Source organism: Ictalurus punctatus, chromosome 19, assembly GCF_001660625.3.
Source record: "Ictalurus punctatus breed USDA103 chromosome 19, Coco_2.0, whole genome shotgun sequence".
Taxonomy (NCBI): domain Eukaryota; kingdom Metazoa; phylum Chordata; class Actinopteri; order Siluriformes; family Ictaluridae; genus Ictalurus; species Ictalurus punctatus.
Genome location: NC_030434.2, coordinates 18,207,224 through 18,231,437, shown reverse-complemented (window position 1 = coordinate 18,231,437; position 24,214 = coordinate 18,207,224). Strand labels below are relative to the sequence as shown.

At 38.3% G+C, this 24,214-nt stretch overlaps 1 protein-coding gene across 2 annotated transcripts in view; it reads right to left on the bottom strand.

Annotated features, from left to right (window-relative positions):
* The window catches only part of arhgef39 (Rho guanine nucleotide exchange factor (GEF) 39), a 68,426-nt gene that overhangs the window by 32,535 nt on the left and 11,677 nt on the right, over positions 1 to 24,214 (bottom strand). For both annotated transcript variants that reach the window (XM_053688371.1, XM_017493681.3), the window contains exons 4-6: positions 20,193 to 20,313; positions 16,213 to 16,331; positions 3,527 to 3,597 (exon numbers count right to left, since the gene is read on the bottom strand). In XM_053688371.1, coding sequence (XP_053544346.1) covers positions 3,527 to 3,597; positions 16,213 to 16,331; positions 20,193 to 20,313 — 311 coding nt within the window. The remainder of the gene's footprint in view (positions 1 to 3,526; positions 3,598 to 16,212; positions 16,332 to 20,192; positions 20,314 to 24,214) is intronic.

Here is a 24,214-nt window from a genome sequence, read left to right as displayed (position 1 = left end):
TGGCTACTAATTTTACATTCCACTCTTTGGTCTTGCAATAGAGGCAGTACAGTATCAGTCTAATTGGGACACTTATCCTCAGAACAATTATATAAATTATAGCAGAAACCAAAGACCAAGCTGTAGCATACATTATTAGGAGAAAAAGCTCCATTTCGCACCCTAAAGGATTCTTGATTCGTTTCTTAATGCTTCTATGTAGAAATCTACAACGGAGGCTTTTCCCCCCCTTATAGAAAAGATTCTAGTTAGAACCTCTTTAAGACAACAGATCCCTTCATCCAAAAGAACCCTTAAGGAACTGTTTCTGGCTGAAAAAAATATTCAGCTTACCTCAGCTATGTTTTTAAAGAGATGATACTGTAGGTATGTACCTTCAGGCCTACAGTACACACGTTCCTGAACTTTTAAAAAAAAGTTTGAAGAAAATGTGTTGGGGGGGGGGGGGGGGGGGTTGGTCGAGAGCAGAACAGCATGTGGTAAGCTTTTATTTGCATTAAATATTCATGTCATGTATGTGTTTTATAAAACAAAAGATGTCGGTTATATATATGATGTATTTGATGCCTGTCTCAAAATGGCCGTGCTGAGTTCAAGTTCAGTTGGACTGATTCACTTAAACACTTTGTCTGGTTAATGGTGGGCAAGTTAAGTGTAACGTTAGTATTCCGGGATACCACCAATGTATTTGATGATGTGTTTATGCACCGCAACGTGAGCATCTCACACATAGAACGAGAACAAGCATGGTGGAAGGTGGAGGTCAGATTATGAATCCTGAGAGTACTGAAGTTTGCATTTTCATTGGAATTGTCACGTTATATTTTTTAGCCTACTTAATTGGTATAGTTTAGTATTTGATGATGGTCAAGATTAAGTTTGACTTCTTTGGATCAGTGTTTGTGTTTGCATGGGTCTCAAGACTGGGTGCTGATGTGACTTACTATTTTTCATATCGTCATCGAAAAAAATACCATGAAATATCACAATATAGTTTTAAGTCCATATCGCCCATACCAATGAAGTAGTGATTATTTTTTATGCCCTGAAGTGTTTTATTCTGCTCATACCACAGCAATTTGCAATCCATGCATATTCTATATCGCTTATCCTACACAGGGGTGACAGGGAGCCTTTCCATGGGGCACAAGGCAGGGGGACACCCCAGAGAAGGTGCTAACACATTGCAGGGCACTATCACACACACACACACACACACACACACACTATAGGCAATTTAGAGATACCAATCAGCTTATAACGCATGTCTTTAAACTGGGGGAAGAAACCGGAGTACACGGAGGAAACCCCTGAAGGATGGAGAGAACAGGTAAACTCATCACACACAGGGCAGAGGAGGGGCCCCAGCCCCCAACATCGGAGGTGCGAGGAAAATGAGCTAACCACTAAGCCATCATGCCCCCCAGCAATGTGCCAATGATTACATTTTTAATTCATTAATGAACTGCAGTGTCCATTTATTCATTTCAACTTTATTATATAGCTCTTTTAACAAAGGACATTATGACAAAGCAGTGTTACAGAAATCTGGACAGAAAATCTAAATACACTTTTAAAAAAAAAAAAAAAAAAAAAAAAAATCATCCCTAATGAGCAAGCCAGAGGTGACTGCGGTAAGGAAAATCTCCGACACGGCAAGAGGAAGAAACCTTGAGAGGAACAATACTCAAAACGAATGCAATCCTCTTCTGGGCGACACTTTATAGTGTGATTATAAATCATTTCTCTTTATAACTGTACACTACAGAGTCAAAAAGTGCTAACTGTGTTAAGCGGACCTTGAATACAAACTTGAGAGTTTGAACTTTACGTCTATGGAATCAAACTGACGTTATTAACTGTTCAATGATGGAGACTTGAATGTAAACTGTTCTTAACAATGGTGATCTTTAGGCTTTCATAACGATCCTCATCTTCATCCATACTTCCATTTAGTTGCTGCTGCTACAGAAAATTAAGCAACACCTTCTAACCAATCAAGAATTCAACAGCACTGTGGTATAACGTGAGAGCGCTTATGCTTTACGGTAGTTCATTGTGAAGAACAATAAAAATCTAGAGGTGTAATTTGTGGGACACAGCTAGTGCGTGTTTTCGCCCATCAGATCTGTTCGACCATTGCATATAAGAAAACTGTGTTTCTACAGAGCCTTGCCTCCTGCATTAATAATCCAAACCCTCTCATTATACATTCCACAGACAATTTCTCGCCATCTCTGGGTTTTTTTTTTTTTTTTTCTTCCCACATTATCCATCGAGTGTGTTTAAATGGAAACTCTTGAGTGTTAACTTTTTTTAATTAACCTTTGACAGCGTTGGATTGGTCAGTGGGTGGCTGTCATGCTGGCCGGCTGACAGGCATGCAAAAGTACGTGCCGAAAAAGGTGCTTTAATTTATGATTGACGAGGAGTGTGAAGTGCAGCAATTACCACAATTAAAGCTGTGCCATTCCACATGAAACGTCAAGGGGGAGGAAAGAGAGAAAACACTTCACTACAACAAGGGGGAACTGGAAAACAACAAAGCCTGCTGGAATTCTCAGTGCTGGTTTGCTTAATCAGATGCAACGTGATTTGTCGGGGGTTGTTTTTAAATAATTCCCTTTACAATGTGCTTGGGCTGGGTGTGCAAACCCCCGCCACCCCCCTAATAAAAAGCAGGCGAGCAGGGGAAAAAAAAAAGTGCCTTTAATGAGAAGAGGAAGAGGCGGCATGAGGGGCAAATTTGGATACGTACCTTCATCTTAGAATCAGGCGCTGTTTTAATTTGTAAGCAAAAGCAGCATGGAACCAATGAGATTTTAATTGATACACATAAATAATTCTGTGTGTACACTGCCGCTTAAGTCTGATTTGCTGTTTATTTGACGATAGAAATTAGTCATTATCGGAGCTTCTGTTGACTGTGGAGATTTTATTTATTTATATTTTACACGGTTGATATCCTCTGATCTGGTCCCAATTAATTTTGTCAAAATCCACACAGGGAATTTAGACTCACGTTAAGCTTTGCCGTACTTTCATCCTCTGCAAGTGCTACAGCAGCGGCGGCTGTGACAATAATAACAAATGAACGATGAAAGGAGAGCCCAAAGTTACTCTGTTTGTCACCCTAACAAAGACAAGAGAGGCTCTTTTCCGCTGCCAGCTCCAAACTTCACAGGCGGATTTGTTTTGCCACCATATGCAGTACTTTCTGCACCTTTCTTTTTTTTCCTCCAAAGGGCCCAAGGTATCATTGCTTAGCAGAGCACAAGCAAAGCGAGATCACACGAGCGCTGAATGATCTTTAGAGGTTTCTCGGAAAGTGACAAACTAGAATGGAAGGCAAACGCATAATAAGCGTGGCTTTGGGTGACTCTGATTCGGCGATTTTCATACAGCTCTTGACAATAAAGAGATAATAAAAATAATCCAGGCTGGATGAACCCATCAACATTTTTTTGTCACAAGGATGAGAGCGTGTTTGTTGAGCTGAGAGATGGAAAAGTCGAAAAACTCTTACTTGAAAGCTGCTGGAACTCTGGGTTGTCTGGACTGGTGTTCTCAGTCAAGTCCCTCAGGAAATGATTGTACCTGTGGAGAAAACCCACAAATAAGCAGGGTGAAACAACAGGCTTTTTGGAAGATGAATAAAAATACATCTTTAAACAAGGAAAAGAAGAAATAAAAGAAATGCATGGGTGAAAAGGTTAGACGTGCGCCATCTCAACATGAGATTATTCCCACCAAGAAAATATTGGGTCACTTAAACAAGTGCTTTTGGTGAATAAAAAAAGAGGGATTCAATTTTACTCATCCCCATTGAGTCCAAACATTATCCAAGTCTGCTCATCGTGAGAAATGAGGGGACAGGAAAAGAGAAAACGCAATAGGAAGTGAATATATTTCCTGTCATACTCTACTCATAAACAAGTGAATGAATTTGACAGGGTTAAGCTCCACACATTAAGGAGAAATTAAATATTGATTATTGTGCTATCGCCAGCCTGTCCAAAGATAAAGGTTATTAATGGCCAAGCAAATGAAGGGCCCTATTAAGGAAATGACCCCTATCACAAGGTGAGAGTGAATTGAGAGGGAGAGAAATTTAGGGGTAATTCATTTTGCCGTTTCAGAGGCTGAGATAAAGACAGAGTGAGCCTTAATACCGGAGATTACAGCTCACTTAAATAGAGTCCAGAGCCTGCTGACATCAAAGACCTCTCGCGATTCAGACGGCACTCAAACGTTACGGACTGTTCGATCCTTCGTTGGCTTTGCCACTTACTGAAGATCTTTCAAGAGACTTTGAAGTGAATCCGGTACTCAGCGTTTATTCTTCTAAACATGCTTTGTGTAGAAAACATTTCACAGTAAATACTTAAGTGAATATAGCAATAATAAGTTTTTTTTATTTTTATTTATTTATTTATTTATATATATATATATATATATATATATATATATATATATATATATATATATATATATATATATATATATATATATATATATATATATATATATATATATATATATATATAAAAATATAAACATACACACATTAAAAAATTATAATAAATCACATCCAGCTGAAGACAAGGCAGCGATTTGATCAGAGCAGTACTTAAATGATATCCTCTTAAATGCAGTCTCACTTCCAGAGCACTTCTCTTTTGAAGATATACACTCGCTCATCAGCCAATCATGCAGCTACAGCTCAATGCAAGTCAAGAGCTTCAGTTAATATTCACATCAAACAACGGTATAGAGAAAAATGTGATCTCGGAGACTTTGAGATTTCAGAAATTGTTGATCTTCTGTGACTTTCGCACATAACCGTCTCGAACACATACAGGTGTGAAAAACGTCCAAGTAAGCAGCAAAGAGGCCAGAGGAGAATGGCCAGACTTGTTCAAGCTGACAGGAAGGAACTCAAATAACCACTCTCTACAATCGTGGTTAGTAGAAAAGCATCTCAGAAGGCAACATGTCATAACTGAGGTGGATGGGCTACAACAGCAGGCGGCCACACTGGGCTCCAGTTCTGTCAGCCAAAAACAGGAATCTGAGGCTCAGGAATCTAGGCACAGACTCACCAAATGGACAATTCAACCTGAAAAAAAAAATGTTGCCTGGATGTCTGCTGTTGTAGCCCAACCACCTCAAAAGTTTGACATGTTGTGCATCCTGAGATGCTTTTCTGTTCACCAAAGGTAGTAATGACTGGCTATTAAAAGTTGCCTCTGACCTCACTGTTGCCCACTGGATGCTTTTTTTGTTTGTTTGTTTTTCACATCATTCTGTGTATACTCTAGAGACTATTATGTGTGAAAATCCCAAGTCCATTTGGCACAACCAACCATGGCACAGTTAAAGCTGCTGAAATCACATTTTCCCTGATTCTGATGTTTGATGTAAACATTCACTTCACATCTTGACCTGTATCTGCATGATTTCAAGCATTATATGTATACAAGTTTGCCTCTTCATTTCAACCCAGTTATGCTCAAACTTGTTAGACCTGTGCACAGAGTGGAAAACACAAGGCATGCTCTTACCTTAAATGCGAAAAGGATAAAGCACATGCAAACATACACATATATATACACATATATATACACACACATACATATATACATACATACATACATACATACATACATACATACATACATACATACATCATAAAGACATTAACACTTTTTTTTTTTAATTCCCCAAGGTGCAATAGACAGCATACACGTAATAATGTTTACTCATTGTAAAAGCACTTGCTTTTATCCAAGCTTGGAGTATTGTTAAAGGACCTGATAATGACAAAAGTGCCCCAATTGAGCATAAACAGGTGCCAAACAGTCACATTTCTATTCCTTTTCTAGCTGAAAAGGAAAAGATTTAATACTCGAGAGCTGTAGAAGCACAGAGCTGTTTTTAATTGAAGGAAAGTGATGCGAAAGGAAAAACGTTGCAATAACCCTCTGCCCCATGGCCATGTTGGAATAACAAACAAATAGCGGCAGCCGCTGTGACGCCATGCCAGCAGTCAACCTGCATGTAGCATCTTTTAAACTTCACTTCTTAAGAGCAGTTTTGGGAGGTTGACACTTCAAGGTCTTAGTGAGAGAACTACTGCAATAAGCCCTTCAAATTTGCACTCTTCTGCTCTCTAACAAGGAGTTGAGCCAATATAGTGTGCATAGAATTTCCTGTTCAAGTAATGCAGGAATGATGGGTATTTATTCATAACAGTACAAAGAAAAGAGAAAAAAAGTGGAGAAAAATCCCAGAATGTGCACACTCGTTTACGGAGGCATTAATTCCTGATTATGTACTCTATACATCCCGGACAGTATTATCAGGGAATTCGCTGCCCCTCGTCTGAATTATCAAGCATCTTGCTTGGAATCTGAAAAACAGGTTCTTATTAAAAAAAAAAAAAAAAGGAAAGAAAGAAAAAACAGATGCAAGCGGCATCTGTTGAGAAGCAGCAAAACATCTCACAGCTCAGATGAACCAGAGCGACTACTTACGGAGAAATCTCCACATCTACATTACTACACATTCGGGCTCTTATGGTGATTTGAACAGTCACCAAAAACTGACAAAAAGAAACAAACTGTGGAGAGTGGAGCGTGAGGAATCCAGGTTTCAGGGTTCTAGCTTGAACATAACACACTGTAAAGCACTGAATTGTAACTAGAAACTGAAAGAGCTAGACAATATCATGATACGATATCAATATTGTGGTAACATACCACAATGTACTTTTCTGATAACAGTGGTATTTACTTTCTGGATAACATTTGTTTTAAAATAACAGTTATAAACTCTTAGTAGGTGCAGCTGAGTAGATGTTCCAATTTGCAAGAAGATGCAGTAAAGAAGTAAATAACACTTAATATTTGGTTGCATATCCCTTGTTTGCAATCAATTCATCAAGCCTGCGACTCCCTGACATCACCAAATTGTCCGTTGGTACTGCTCGTTTCAAATCCCCCAAAACATTTCAGTTGGATACGAATCGGGGCTTTGACTAGGCCATTCCATAACCCTTCGTTTCTTCTTTTTGAGCCATTCCTTGGTGGATTTGCTAGTGTGCTAAGGATCATTATCCTGGTGAAAGGTGCACTTTCGCTTCAACTTTTACTTTTGGACACATGGGCTCACATTATCTTCAAGCACTCTTTGATATGATGTAGAATTCATAGTTGAATCAATGAATGCAAGCTGTCCAGTCCCTGAGGCAGTGAAGCAACCCCAAACCATAACATTTCCACCACCGTGATTCACAGTTGGTATGAGGTGCTTCTCCTGAAAAGCAGTCTTTGGTCTGCGCCAAACATGTCTCCTGTTACTATGGCCAAACAACTCTATGTTTGATTCATCTGTCCAGAGCACATTATTCCAAAAGGCCTGGTCTTCACCTACATGCTCACTGGCAAACTATAATCTTGCTGTAATATTCCTTTTAGACAGCAAAGGCTTTTTCCTGGCACGCCTCCCATACAGGTCAAATTTATACAATCCCTGTGTTTGTAGAAGCATGCACTTTGACACCAACAGTAACCAGACTTACTAGCAGATCCAATGATGTAATTTTGGGGTTCTTGGAGACTTCTTTATAAAATAATCGGTCTGCTCTTGGGTTGAATTTGCAGGGATGGCCAGTCCTGGACAAATTGCCAGTTGTTTTAAAACTTGTAGATGATTTTCCTTACATTGGAAGGATTTATTTCAAATAATTTGGAGATCTTTTTAAATGCTTTGCCAGACTCGGCATCCACAACCTTTTTTCTGAAGGCCTTATAGAACTCTTTAGATCTTGGCATGACGACACCACAGACCTCAATAACAAAGAGAACACCAGACATCAGATATGAGAACGGTATAAATAAGACAGGTTCCACCACCACTCCCTAAGCAGTTTCTAATCACTGGTACCAAATCTTGAACACCTGACTAATTTTATGGTTTGAAAGTGTGACAGATCTGTTTTTTGTTCATTTAAATTGTGAAAATCACTACAAAATGTCAATTTCTGTCATTTGATAGAGTGCATCACCTTTATTAATAGGCACTGTTTCAAAGATGATCAAATGTTTGCTTGTCCAAAAAAACCAAAACAACAACCCCCTACCCCCCACCACCAATTTCCACGGGATGTACTTATTTTTTCCCCCGCTTCTACAAACACAGAGATTGTATAAATTTGACCGTAAATTGTATAAACATATAATTATTTCTCCGCATTTTCACATTACTGTTATGCTGGCAATTTGTTAGAAAAAAAACTATATATTGTGACACAAACCATGTCCTCACATGATATTTTGCCATATTGATTCCCCAGCCTATAAGACTGATAGGAATTTATGGCCCAAGTAGACTGCGCTTTTGTCTTATTGCTGCAAAGTCAATATGGGATCTCTCTGCAATATGACGCAGAATGACAGCGAGCTGTGCTAAACTGGAGAGAGGACAAGAGGTCACTCGTGAAGTGAAGATGGGGAAAAGTAGTTTTGCTAAGCGATCACTCACTTAATCTATCCGTTTGGGGGGGGTGCTCTGACCTTGAAGTGCATTGACAACTGACATTGATTTCTGCTCTGAGTGCTTCTCTCTGGCTCTTTTTCTTCTCTTTCTCGCCCTCCATCAGATCGAGACAGGAGCAGTCTTCTTCCATTTGCAGTCTACCGATGGCTGGGACAGACAAACGGGTGCCAAAGTGGCTTTTAAAGGGACAATCATGGCAGCACACATGGGATGGAGAGACTAATGCGGTCTGGTATGCAAGAGTTCAAGGAAAATGGCTATCGTCGTCATCATTTTCTTTTCTTACCTCTCCTGATTCTCTATGGGGTAAAAAATTAAGGTGACCAAACAAAGCTTTCTATAGGGATAAAAAATGTCTACAACCGTGATTCTCAAACATTTTGCTGTCAGAGACTCCTTTAATTGTGAAATAAATTCCACAAACTCCAGTACGGATTTAATTTATAAATATAGTATAGTACTCATTATTTAAACATGTACAATAACATTTTTACTTTATATTGCAGCAATAGCAGGGTTGCCAGGTTTGTGTGCGTTTTTAATGCCAGTTTTGGAATTAGGTTTGGGTAGAAAAACAAACCAGTATGTCACTTTTTGAGCTAGTTTAGAAATAGCATGTGGCTGCCAAAATCTTGTTTTAAAGGAAATCATCAGAATAAAATTTAATTAATTTCCACAAACACAAGTCATAGCAAACAAAGTGGATGTATAAGTGCAGACAATGTATCTACAATGTACAGAACCACATCTGCTGTAATATACACTATATAGCCAAAGGTTTGTTGACGCCTCACCATCACCCCTGTACATGCGTTTTGAACATATTTACTCCCCCCTTTGCTGTTATAATAACCTAGCACATTTCTGGAAAGGATTTCCACTAGATTCTGGAGCGTGGCTGTGGGAATTTGCACATTCAGCCACAAGAGCATTTGTGAGGTCAGACACTGATGTTGGATGAGGAGGCCTGGGGTATAGTTAGTGTTTTAATTCATGCTAAAAGTATCCAGAGGGGTTGAGGTCAGGGCTCTGACCAGGACACTAAAGTTCTTCCACTCCAACCTTGGCAAACCATGTGTTCATGGAGCACACAGGGGCATTGTCATGCTGGAACACGTTTGGGCCTCTTTGTTCCAGTGAAGGAAAAATTGTAATGCTACAGCTTACAAAGACAGTCTATACAATTGTGTGCTTCCAACTTCGAACAGTTTGGGAAAGAACCACATATGGATGTGATGTTCAGGTGTCCACAAACCTTTGGCAATATAGTGTATATGGAAAAGAAAGTGAGAGAAAATGGTTACTATGCAGTGGATAATGGCCGTACAGGTGACAGTAAGAAGGTGTATTACAGGTACGGCAAATCAGAGATGCGTGTGCACCACAGTGAACTTGTTTCTCATGCAAAGACTGAGAAAAAGACGACAAATGTGTCTCCCTTTATGGGCTAGTTTCAAGTCTTGATGTGCTGCAATTTTTTATTTTAAAAATAGTATTTGTCCTGGAGAGACCTGGCAACCCTGCCTGGGGATCTCTGGACCCCACTTTGAGAACCACTAGTTTAAATGACCCTTAAAAGAACACAGACGCCTCCTCTGAAATACTGAATAACTCATTAACAATCAAAGGAGAAGAAGAAAAAATAATTTAAAAAAATCAAGCAAAGCCTGTCTATTAAGAGGCACTTATAAAGAGAAATAATCTCGCCTCTTTTTCTTCGTGTCTCATGTTGTAGTAACAAACACATTACAGGCATTATCAGCCACGAATACCCTTATTAGGGCTGAAGGGAGTGTGTGTGTGTGTGTGTGTGTGTGTGTGTGTGTGTGTGGAGCAGCAGAAATCTAATTAAAGAAGCAGCTTTAAAAAAAAGAAAAAAAAAAAAAAAAAAAGAGGGAATGGCCTAATGAGCATTATTAAAGCATATTCCAAATAATGTTGGAGAAACTTGCTCATTTAGCCACCCTGTCCCATTCATTAACACCAAAGCAAAGAGAAGATAATGAGACAATAACATAATCTGAGCCATATTTATAACAGTTCAGGTATTATAATGAAGAGGCATGGCGTGTTAGAAAGAACGGCTGGCCTAGTTACCACCACACACGCCCCGCCGCACTAATGCCTTTGTAGTATGTAGATGAAATAAGCTTCATGTTTTCAGATCCCCCCTCAACACCCCACCCTGAACAGACATGGGTCATTCCACACTTACACACATGTCAGTGTAGATGAAAAAAAAAAAAAGGAGGAAATATCTGTCTAATTATTTCCCTTTAAATACATGCATTAAGGATTTAAATTCCTAATTAAGAGACAACAGAAACTGTCAGGCTCCTACACGGGTTATTGAGCACTGCACAGGCGTCTGCATAATTACGCTGTTTTAATAGCTTGCTAAGTATGAGCAAGGCACTTTGAGGTGGCAAAAGACTGTGCGAGCCTCATGACTACACTTGCCAAAACTCGGCAATTAAACGGCAAAAAGGAAAGAAAACAAAGTGAGCATTGTCCAAGTGAAAATCAAGAGTTTTACATACTTTGGGATGCTCAGACATGCTCAGAAAGGCTCAGACAGCTTGGAGTGAGTGGGCAAGGAAATGCATCATTAAACAAAACAACAGATTCATTTGAAATGATTAACATCTCTGTACACACAAATACACTAAGCACTGAGTGAACAAAAACCCTCAGGAATTCTTACTTATATTCTACTTTCAATGTCTCTAATACACACCTGTTTAAAACCTCAAGAAGGGAGGGAGGGAGACAAACAAGGAAGGAATGAAAGAAATACAGTGCTAAATAATAATAACCGAATTACCTAAATATTAAGCATCTAATGCCAATTAACAACAATTTCACACAATTGTTTAACAACAACATTTAAAGTGTTCCCTCAGGGATCAATAAAAGCATTTTATCTCTTAAAGCCTAATAACTTAAATAATACCTCTTTTAAACTTTCATTTCACAAGGAAAATACCAGAAATAAAGTTAAGAAAAACTAATTTGATTGCTTCATTGATTCCAAGAATTTTTTTCCAATTGCTTCCAAGAACCTTCACTCTCATGATGCAGTTATCAGAAGCGTTTGCAAGCCGAGGTCAACGTATGAAAGTCGATAAGATGAAGGTAATGTTATATTTACGGGATCAATAATGCTGGTGAGATTAAATGCATGAAATATAAAGCTCTTTAATGAGACAGCTCAGTGTAGCACAGCTGCTTAAGCAGATCCTTAAACTTCTTTTGTATGTAGATGTGAAAAGAAAAAAAGAAAAAAAGAGAAAAAAAGAGAAAAAAAAAAAAAAAAAAAAAAAGGAGGACAGCTGAGGTTTGGTCAAGTGATTATGTAAGGAATAAAACATGATTGGGTGTGCAGGGAAATAATCAATAACGAGGTGGTGTGATGCCATGTCATCAGGTCCTGAAGTGTTTTATTGCTCTGATCCCACAGCAGTTCGGCAACGATTACAATTTTTCTATTTAAAAATGTCAAGCTGTACATTTGATCCTTTTATAGTTATATTGAGTTATATTGTGGAACATCTACGACACACTTATGTTACGGAAGCTATAAACGGTCATAACTTCACCAGCTTCTTTTTTTTCCCCTCTCAAAGATGAAAATTGAAAATAAATAAATAAATGAAAATAAATAAATAAATAAATAAATAAATAAATAGATAGATAGATAGATAGTAGCTTGTCATGTTCCAAAAAACCCAGAAGGTAAAGACCTTCCTATGGCAGAAAACTTACTGAGTGTTACAAAGTGCTGACTCCTTCCATAAATGTTAAGTAAACAGCTCCTTACAGAAAACTTCACTATTGCTCCTGGTTATGTAACATGTTTTGTTATACAATATTGGTTATATAACATAGTTCTGTTTGCTTATTCTTCGATTTTGCGGCACAGCCACGATAGTAACTCCAGTGAAGTACTTCTTGTTATATAAACAATAAATTATTAAAACGAGTGCATTGATATAAACCTGTTATTTGTATTACAGTTGGAAATACTGGAAATTGTAGAATACAACAGCACTGTAGAACAAAAAGACATTACCAGATTTAATTGCTCTTCAAAGTGTTATTTCATTGCATATACCACAGGGTGTCTCAAAAGTTTCCATACATAGTTGAAATAAACACTTTTTAGCTAAATGTCTTCCAAAATTTTCACACTTACTTTTTTTTTTTTTTTTTCCACTTTTAAGAATGTAGGAACAAAGTAAGAAGGAAGGAAGGGAAAGAAAAACAAAGAAACAAGAAAGAAAGAAAGCTGGCAATACTGTAAATTGTAGTATAAGAACTGCACTGTAGAATAAAAAGACATTTATAGATTGTCAATGTATTGCAAATAAAACTACATTTTGCTTAAAAAAAAGTCTGTGTATGGAGACTTTTGGGGCACCCTGTAAACAATTTATTTAAACAAGTATGCTAACAGTTTTTAATTATTTATTTTTTACTGAAGCAAAAAAACAACAAACAAACAAACAAAAAATCATCCAACATCCATCACCCATGTATGAAGGCAGTTCCATAGATTTGGAAAATTAGTAACTCCGGGGCCAAATACATTTTCACACAGGCCCAGTTGGTACTGGATAACTTTTTTTGCTTCAATAAACAACATTTTCATTTAAAAACTGTATTTATTTTTTTTTCTCAGGTTGCCTTTGTTTTATCTTAGATTTTGTTATCATTTCTGAAAAAGTTTAGTACGAGATATACACAAAAACAGAAGCACTGCAGTATGAATTATATAGCAAGGGTATTAACAGGTATTAAATTAACCTCATTAAATCATGCATGGCACAGTAGTGCAGTGGGCAAGGTCACCACCTCACAGCTCCAGAAACCTGGGTACAAACCTGAGCTCAGGCGAGAGTGTAGAGCTCAATTTTATTCCATGATCAAATCATGTCAGCTGAACAAAAACAAACTATGTTAAAGCAACGCAGTTCATTCACATGGAACCAATCTACATATTTGAATTCAAGGAATTTTTTTCTTTTAAGTGTTCAGTGTCTAAGCAAACTGGCGTCTCAGTAGAAAAACTCTGATGTACAATGTAATTAAGGGTTAAAAAGTGAAGCGAACAAATTCATTCTCCCTTTAAAAGAAGGAATTCAATCACTCCTTCTTTCAACTTTAATTGGAAAACTCAGTAAAAAACCTTGACCTGTAAGCATTATATTTCACACAGACTGGATTGAATGTAACGGGAGTCTATATCTAAGCTGCGACATAATGGTGTTCAACTCCATTAGGAAATGGTGTCACCTGCTATATTTTTTTCTGTTCATGTAAAAGTGATGCAGCTGAGACGGTACAGCCTCCTCAACGCTACAGAATAAGAAGGGGGAAGAGTTAACAATCTCACAGGTCACTGGCCTACATTCATCCTCTAATTCAGTATCTTTATGAGCCTTTTCATTTCAAACACTTGCCAAAGACTGTCTTGCCTGTTTTATGGGCCATGGTCATGAGGAAGCAGATGAAGAGAGGATGGAAAAATACAGATCAGGCTGTGAATGGAAACAGGAAAAGAGAGAGGGGGAGAGAGAGAGAGAGGGAGAGAGAGAAACAGAAACAGTTTTGCCTTTTGCTCGTCTTGAGTAGCCAGTGAAAACCATTAAGGGTCCATTTCCAGAATTCTGTGTGTCATCAGAAGCAGCATTCGGGGACCGATATCAAGTAGCACTTTTAAACTAGCATGCCATAATTCAAAAGGAAATTAGAGGATATCTTACAAGCAAGGGATTAAGTTCACTACACTGCATCCAAGAAAATACAGCTCGATTTTGCTGTCGTTTGATGCAAAAACAAATAAAATCCACTGAAAATTCTAAGCATTGAGAACAGAATTTCTATTTTTCTACAGTATATAGGCGCACTTCACTACAGCAGATGGAGGTGTCAGAATAGAAAAAAAGTGCTCATATAGCATTATATAAGGCAGAAAAGAGACGCTGTTATGCAAGTGGAAGAAATTTAAAAGGTATAATTATCTCCATTGCAACGCTGACATAGTGCCTGCTTCTTTCACGTTGCGAAACTATATTTACAAAGTCGGATTGACATGAAAGCCTAATTAAGATCGACTTGAGCAGCTTGATAAAGCAATGTCACATCATTTTCACTGGCTCTTAAGCATGTTTCAGCCCATTTCGCACCCTGTTACACTAATTAACAGCTGAGACCACGACCGCATGAAATTACATCCAACAAATTCGGCTGCTTAACAAAGGTGATTTTGACAGTTCTTGGACAGTCTAGAGGATGGTGTGAGCATGACATCAAACAATAATTATGTCTGTCATCTAAAGCCTTTCCTCTGTATGTGGCGCGTGTTGGCGGCGACTTCGCCAAAGCAACCGAACAGAAAAAGGGACAACTCAAGCATGGAAAGCGTAACCTGGTGGTGACAGCTTTTCTGCACGGCTACAAGTGAGTCCCAACAAATTTCCCCCCAAAAAATGTTTTTTTTTCTTCTTCTTTCCCCCTCTCCCGTACGGACGCAGTCAGATGTAGGAAAGAGAGCGTTGAGTGATTTGACAGCCAACGAGAAGACTTTTGTCACATCAAAGGAAGCAGACTGGCCAGTGTCAGGAGACACTGATGCATAACCAAAACGCATTACGTTTACTTCAGAAAATGACTACATATCCATGTTGCCATCTTGTAGGAGCTGTCGAACGGCCGTAAACTCTCCGCAAAAGCAGATGGTTTAAAATGCACTGTGCTGGCGAACAATTCATTTCATTTGCACGTAATATGGAATTCAATGCCTGAGTTACTCTGACATCTGATGAGTCAAAACTTTCTGAGCCAATCTTAGTCAATACTTCAAGAGCTTGGGAAAATAAATATGTTCCACAGAACTAAAGCATTTCTCACAAGAAAGGACACATGTTTATGTATGTGTGAGACGTTTACATATAGTAAACAAGATACAATAATAACCAAATTTATGCAAATTACCCCGTTCAAAAGTTTACATACGCTTGATTCTTTATACTGCGTGTTGTTACCTGGATGATCAACAACTGTGTGTATGTTCTGTGAGAGTTGTTCATGAGTCCCTTGTTTTTCCTGAGAAGTTAAACTGTCCACTGTTCTTCAGAAAAATCCTCCAAGTCCTGCACATTCTTTGCTTTTCCAGCATATTTCATCCCTATTTCACGGCTATATGATGTTGAGATCCATCTTTTCACACTGGGGACAACTGAGGGACTCGTGCACGACTATTAGAAAAGGCGCAAACATTCATCAATTCTTGAGAAAGCAACATGATACATTAAGAGCTGGGGGGTGTAAACTTTTGAACAGGATGATCGGTGTAAATTGTTATTTCACAATGGTGATGCGAAACAGCTTATTCAGGGCAGTACTAAGTACTTAATAAAAAAAAATAAAATAAAAAAAAGAAAGAAAAAAAAAGAACAATTTTTATGATCCCTCTAATTTTATTTTTAATTCTACAAATAAGGCGTATGTAAACTTGAGACCTCACAAATGTGTGTGTGTAGAAATACATGAGTGTGTTTGTGTGTACTATTGGGAAGCCTTAAACTCTAAATAATACCCTGTCCTTCTGTGCGTGTGCGCGTGCATGTGAGTGTGTGTAGAATCACTTACTGCTGAATGCGCTCTAGGGGAAGAGGAAGCAGGTCTTCAAGTTTCAGTTTGTGGAACTCGGGTCTGGCCTCCTGAAGCTTCTTAAATCGTCTGAACGCTTTGTTTTTCTTCAGCTGCACCTAAGTGAAATCGAAAACAGAACATTTCTTCAACAGAACTCAGCTCTCAAGCAATCACACTGTACAATATCTATTGGACTCCATTATACAACAAGGGTTGTTGAATTTTCGATTCTGATTGGTCAGAAGGTGTTGATTCATTTCCTATAAACAGCAGGGCTGAAGAGGACATGAACGGATTTTAAAAATGTGTGTAATGACGAAGTTTTCTGTTAGGAGACATTTTTATTTATGTAACACTTCTGGAAGGAGTCTCCAGTGTCAGCACAGTAACAGTCAGAGGTAAAGCTGTAAGTTTTCCAACATGCTAAATTCTTCAGGACGGATGAGTTTACCCTTTCCCGGTAACATGACAAGCTATTTAAATTTTTTATTTTTTTTTTCCTCCCAGTACCAGTAATAACAGGAGTTAACTTCTGTTATGGACATTCTTATGGAGTAACTTCTCATTCTTTAATAAAGTTAAAAAAAAAAAAAAAAAAGTTAGCTTTGACAAATTTCTCCAGTATAAAGAGGAATAAAATACTACAGGACATACTGTTAATGAAATATAATCAACTCTGGGAAGGCCACAGTAATTCTGTACCAGTAACACCACCCAGTCACTGATCATTTTCCTACAACTGCACACTGTGATCTAATCTCTCTGCTGCAACTTTAACATCACTTACCATCCCATGCAGCTGGCTAAACTATGTCAAGCATGCTCTGATCATTAAATATGCAACTATACAGAAGTGGACATCAACAGGAAAGACTACCAGCCATACACAGAAAACAAAACCTCTGTTTCTCATCAGAGCTCGATTTAACCCTGACGTTTGGTCCTACACAAGACTAAAATAAACCCAGCCTACTGAATCAGTCTTCATTGTCAGTGATGCATGTCTAGTGTGGTGTAATGAGCACCGAGTTGACCATGCACACCTGCTTGACTGGATTTTATGGCTGAGGCAGCTGGGGTCTTCCTCTGTGAAGACACTAAATCACAAGCATTTAGATGTCCATGTAGACAGAGAAATCTTTTATTCAGGCTGGAGGAAAAGGTTCATGGAGCTTTCATGTTCGTGTGTGGGGGTCTGGGAAAACCCTTCAGTACTATACATGATGGGCACCCAAAAGTCTGAGAGCACTAATGAAAATGTTTCTATTTTGCATTCTTTTCTAACTTAATACAACAATTTTATATTATAAATTATATTACAGATAACATCATGAGTGAAAAGTTGAATCTTTGAAATATTTGCAAGAATTTCTGAGCATTTTTGCTTTAATGACCGTGTGCACTCGAGCTGACAAGGACTCTACAAGTTTGTGCAAAACCGTCTGATCAATTTGAGATCAAATCCTTTGGTGTGTCGTCTGAACACGTGCTTAAGTGGAAGAGATGATTAGAAGGAAAATCTGACCTTTCGTACAAAGCAGTTAACATGGTCAATATCACACATTTGCTTACATTTAAATAGCGACCTAGAAATAGTGCATAGTCTAGAATATTAAATATGCAAGATACCGAACATTTACTTTATTTGTTTTAAATCTTTTTAAAATTCTAAAAACTTCTGTTTATTTTTATATTTAGAACTTTGTACTCCATTGTACACATTTTTGAAAACTACAAGCTTTCCTGGACTGCAATATGTCTTTTGCATGTACAGTACATCAGGTACAAAATTATATCATTTTAAAGTCTGGCATAAAACCAGACTAAAAATGAAAATTACATTTAAAGATTTAATTCTTATTGTATTACAGGAGCATCATGGCCATTTTGACAGCTGTATCTGATTACAAACTGGCCTGATTAGGCTCATGTATATTTCTTTACAGCGCATAGTTATTCAACAGCTTGATTAATGCACGACATTCGCTGTGTGACAATATCACACTTAGATTGCAAGGACTGTTTCTACCAGCGTGTTCGTTAAACTGGCTCCTTACGCAGTGTGATCTCTGCAGGAAGACAGCCTAGGCAAGATTAAAAAGTAAACATGCAAAATATATGAATTGTGGTTTCTTAAAGCAGATGTCTCATAATATTTTATAGGCAGAATTTTGGCCAGAACTTGATTTATCTTCCATGGCTCTTTAAAAATTAAAAATAAATAAATAAATAAATAAAAATAAATAATAATAATAATAATAATAATTCAAAATAATAATTAAAAAAAAAGCAGCCATAGCAATATATGAGGGATTTTTTTCCAGGCTGCTACACAAATGTGTGGTTCTATAGAGTTACGAGATGACTGCTAGAACAGTAAGTGTAATTAATTTGGCTGATAAAAATAAAGTGTACATATTTACCAAAATTCATAAGGACGTACTGCTTTCAAATGGAAAGGTCTTAGTCAAAATCCTGATATATTTCATTTAAAAATTCAACATTAACACCGAGCAAATCTGGTTACTGATAAATGCTGCTAGTTGGTCAGCACTTAATTTCACTATGGACTCAGTTGGACCCTTCTGTGCTAAAAGGAAAAAAAAAAGGTGTGCAAAATAGATTTGAATCCTTATCTCTTAGAGAGCATTTGCTGAAACGGCTGATTATACCACTTAAAGAAACTAGCAACTAAACAAATACACACCAAGATCTAATAAGCTAATTATAATCCCTTGCATTAAACACAAATTCTGCCCGTTGTATCTGTAAGAGAGCCTTTATTAGCTCTCCCCACGTCAATGACACGGTGGTGATCTGGAGGGACAGATTTCCGGTGTGTGAGTCACGCGTCAGGGCAAACATGCTGCTCTGTGTTCCTGCAATTACTGCCATGTAGGCCTGGTGGGGGAAATCGATGCTAACTCACACAGCTCGGTCCCGAATCGATGGGAATCAGTCAATTTGGCGCGGACATATCCCTTCTCTTAATTAAGACATTAATATCGGCAAAGCTCCAGGCTTCCCACGGATAAATAAGAGCAGATGTTAGTGATGCCTCAGCTCTGGGCTGATAGGTGAGGAAAACATTCGGAACATTTCTCTTCCTAAGACGTGTTCAAGAATCACACTTTAATTTGATTCTGTCCAGTTTGGAAAAGGCGCCTGTCTGGTAGTTTTCGCTAGCATTAGAATAGTGTGGTGATAATTCTTTAACTGCTACCTGATTTGGCTTAACAAGGAATCAGTCATCCATACACAGGGGTACAGGTGCCATACTGAAGGAGGAGCTAATTAGCAGACACACAGAGAGAGAGAGAGAGAGAGAGAGAGAGAGAGAGAGAGAGAGAGAGAGAGAGAGAGAGAGAGAGAGAGAGAGAGAGAGAGAGAGAGAGAGTCCCTATTGCACTTTTTTTTTTTTTTTGGGGGGGGGGGGGGGGGGGGGGGGACCAATTGACGGAGGCTGCCCACTTAAGTCAGGCCTAATGAGACGGGAGTGTTGGACTTAATGGTACCACTGGGCTTTGCCTGAGAGAGATCTGTTTGCACAGGGTGTCATCCACCAGCCTTAATCAGGTAGGTGGTGACGTTATTTTTTTTTTTAATCGCTCCAAACGTCAATCATTTTGAGTGGCGATCTTTGAATTACTGACCCAACAGTGATTTCTCTTTTCTTTTGCACAACGGGCGAAAAAAAAATTGTGTCATTGATGAGCTACGATCCAAAGCTTTAAAAAGTTCAGACTAATTAGAGCTGAAGAATGATATACTGTCAATCTCACATATTACCATAGATCTATAACAAATACATATTTATGAATGTATATAGACAGGCATGACCGCAGAGTTACATAACAGATGACCTCCTTTCAAAGATAAAACCAAATCACATTGAAGATGAAACTATAATGGACAGAATGCTCATTTAGGAACCCAAGATTTTGTTAAAAGTGCACCGCAGGTCTGGCTGAACTTACCGCAAGGATCTTCTTTGCTGTTTGGAAGTTGTCGACATAGGCGGTGTAGAAATGCAGGTGAGGGCAGAACTGGGCAAATCCAACACCAAAGCTTCCGTCCTCCAGATGGCCAAGCAGCGTCCTGGTTCGAGCACAAAACATCTTTTTACAGCATTTAGAAGGCGTCTTTATCCAGAGCGACTAATTAAACTGCAACTTCAGCAAAGCATGACACTCACTACATGAGAACTAAAGGAGAGTTAGTACAATAAACTAAAATAAAAACTTAACCAGCAAGGTTTTAGACATTTTAAGGCAGACTGGCGATGTTTGTTAAACTTGCTCCTTACAAAACATGGTCTCTGCAGGAAGACAGCACAGGCAACATATGTAAATAACAAGTAAGTAAAAACCACTACATGTCATTTTGGTGAAAGATATTTATGGATTCTTAAAGCAGACATGTCAAGGCATGTTACAGGGAGAAAAACTCGAGTTGTTTTGGCCAAAACTGATCATTTTTGGCTGTTTGCCAGAAACCAGCCACAGCAACTTCTAAGTTTTTCCCAAACCCCCACACAAATAAGCCAAGATTTAAGCTAGAGTCTACTGCCTTTAAGATAAAACCCTTTTTTAAAAAAAAAGTTGTTGGTAGGAGAGTTAGTACAATAAGAAAACGTATTAGTGTCAAAGGTGGGGTTTTTTAAATTGGGAAAATTTAGATCTTGCTTGTACAAGTGTATACACTGATCAGTCAGAACATTAAAACCACTGAGGAGAAGTTGAAGAAGCGAAGAAGTGAAATGAAACATTGATTATTTCTTTATAACGGCACCTGTCAAGGGGTGGGATATATTAGGCAGCAAGTGAACAGTCAGTTTTTGAGGTATTGGAAGTAAGAAACATGGGAAACAAGTGTAAGTATCTGATCGACTTGGACAAGGGCCAAAAATTGTGATGGCTAGATGACTGGATCAGAGCATCTCCAAAACAGCAGGTCTTGTGGGGTGCTCCCAGAATACAGCGGTTAGTACCCATCAAAAGGGGTCCAAGGAAGGCCAACTGCTGAACCGGCGATAGGGTGATGGGCTCCCAAGGCTCACTGATTTGCGTAGGGGAGCGAAGGCTAGCCCGTCTGGTCCAGTCCTCTTTCAGCAAGATAAGGCTTCCTCCTCGCAACTTACACGACTTAAAGGATGTGCTGCTAACATCTTGGTGCCAGATACCACAGCACACCTTCAGAGGTCTTGTGGCATGCGTGCCTCGATGGGTCAGAGCTGTTTTGGCACCACGACAGGGATAATATTAGGCAGGTGTTTTTAATGTTATGGGTCTTCAGTGTAAGCGTTTAGAAGAGAGGTGGGTCTTTATTTAAAACAGCCAGTTACTGAGCATCTCGTTCATCAAGGGATAGTTTAGTACAGAGAAAAGTCTTGATGTATGTCTTCCTTGCATCCTACGGGATGAAGAGTCGAGGGAACATGGTACAGAGCAGTTTGATTTGTCAGGTAGGTGGGGGGTTTGTCTTTAGCTTTGTAGATAAGCATCAGTGTTTGGGGTGACGTGGCAGGATGTGGAAAACATGTCAGTATGAAATCCATTTTGTTGACTTGATTTTGTTAACTTCATTTTTGACTAAAGGATCTGCACATCAACAGATCACTAATTAACTCTGAAAACATATGCTAGACGTACGAGAAATATTTGCACCATTTAACACATGGGTGTATTGATGTTGTTGGTAAATAAATACAGCCTCACCTGGCAGCTTCTCCTGAGCGGGGGCTTCCATTTGAGCATTGTGCATGCACAGCCACAGTGAAATAAAAAAAAAAAACCCAAAAAAACAAACAAAAACGTAGCGCTATTTTGAAACTTGAGGCACGTGTAAGTGGAATAATAATGAGGGGGGTTATTCAAAGTTCATAGGTAGAGCTGTTTGCAAATTAAAGTGTTTGTGTGGCATCGACTAAGGCCTGACAGTTGGCTGTGACAGTGGTTCAAGACCAATGCAGTAGGGTTTGGGCCTAAGGGCATCACTGTGGCATTTTCAAGAGCATAAATCCAGGAACAAAACACACCCAAGTGCAGCACGCACACAGACGCCTCGGCTGCCACGCACATTACAGAGACGCAGACGGAATTCAAGGATGTGAGGAAGAGGGCGCTGACTCTTGTGAGGGAGCTTATTATCCAAACTTACAGAAAGGTAGCATGCATGCACACACACACACACACACACACACACACTCACTCACTCCCCCCCCCTAATGATGTTCCCTGAGACGTTACATCCTTACATACAGGAAGACAGAACACTTTTTGCAGTTGAAGTTGATTTAAATAGATTTTAATGAAGTTGCAAGCCAAAGGTAGCCGCTGTTCGTAATCAGTAGACGCTGGAGCAGCCGAGAGTTATAACAAGGGCAAAGGCCGGGGAAAAAGCTGTGCTTCCCATTTCCCTCCTCTCGCAGCCAGAGGCTATTGTAATAAATATGATAGTACGAATTACATTTTTATGGGGTTTTTCTTTTTGAGGGCAATTAATTTTTTTTGGCCACCAGGAAGATGCTAAAGATAACATTAGCATTCCTTCTGCGTCGCCTTAATCCCCATTAATTTGTAGCAGTTGTGACATCTGGGGTGGGCACAGATTTGACTAAACAATGGCTTCATTCATGGAGATCTGAGACAGATGAATATTCATGATCGCCAATGAGTAGTTAACACACAAGTAAAACACAAACAAAAGAAAATAAAACAATTTAGAACCATGATCCATACATAGAGCATCAATCAGGCTGAACAACAGCATTTGTTCACTAACCACGGCGACAAGCAACGTCCTACATATAAGAGCTATTATTAGATGTTTGTGCACCACATTTACAGTCACTGCATCTGTTTTACATGTTTACTATTCAACTGCATGTTCGTCTCTGTGCAATCCCAACACTTGCAAGCAGGTTAACGTGAGTTTATGTGCAAGCTGGGAGCTCCTTATTGGAGAAACTATTACAATATGAAGTATGATTTTCTTGTATTTTCTCATTTGTAAGTCGCTTTGGATAAAAGCGTGTGCTAAATGAATAAACGTAAACGGAAATGATTTGTTATGATAGCTTTGGCCTTTAAATTGTATTAATAAAAATTTACTATTTACAGTAATCCTTTATGAGAACCCTGAACTGCAAATTGTGGGGGGGGGGGGGGGGGTTTAAATGCAATTTCCTTATTCCTTATAATTTAATACCTCATTGTTTCGATGCAATATCTTGAAATAACGAGGCATGATGTTATATAATATTCAAATTAATATTCAATAAATCTCAATAGATTTTGAGGTGTTAAACATTGAGCTGAAATAATGAGAAATCATGACATAATATCTTGAAATAATGAGTTAAGTCAAAATTAATGACATAGCAGTTTAACTGCACAACTTTCAGGTTCAGTGCTTCTGCAGTTCTTTCACTTGACAGGATATACACACTGTTTATATATATTTGAAGTGTATGTATTGCATTGTGTTGCCTGATATTTCTTTATACAGTATATTTTCTATATAATTGTAGTTAAACGATAATCAACTTCAGATACTTGCACATAAATATAAACAGTATCAGTCTATGGGTATTATAAATGGGTTATTGTTTGCACATTTATACACAGTTAATATTTTACAGCATGATCATGTGATTACACACTTGTATACTGGTGAGCTTTATGAACAATAGCTAACTGGCCAACATTGAATGCTGACTCAAGTACATTAAGTCATAAGCTCCCTCTTATAAATGTTTAACTGTTTGATATTTTAGGGAGAAAATAATCTTTATTGATTTAAAAAATCATGCGAAAATGATTTTGTCAGTAACTTAACTGAATAATAAGTGTGCTTGTAAAAAATGTAGCAATTAGTAGTGTTAAATAATAGATAGACAATAAGGCAATAATTTATTAAAACTTCACAAACTGAGGAGCATCAGAAGCGCATGAACAACTTCAAAATCTTGAAATCATCTCATAATCTCAATTATACT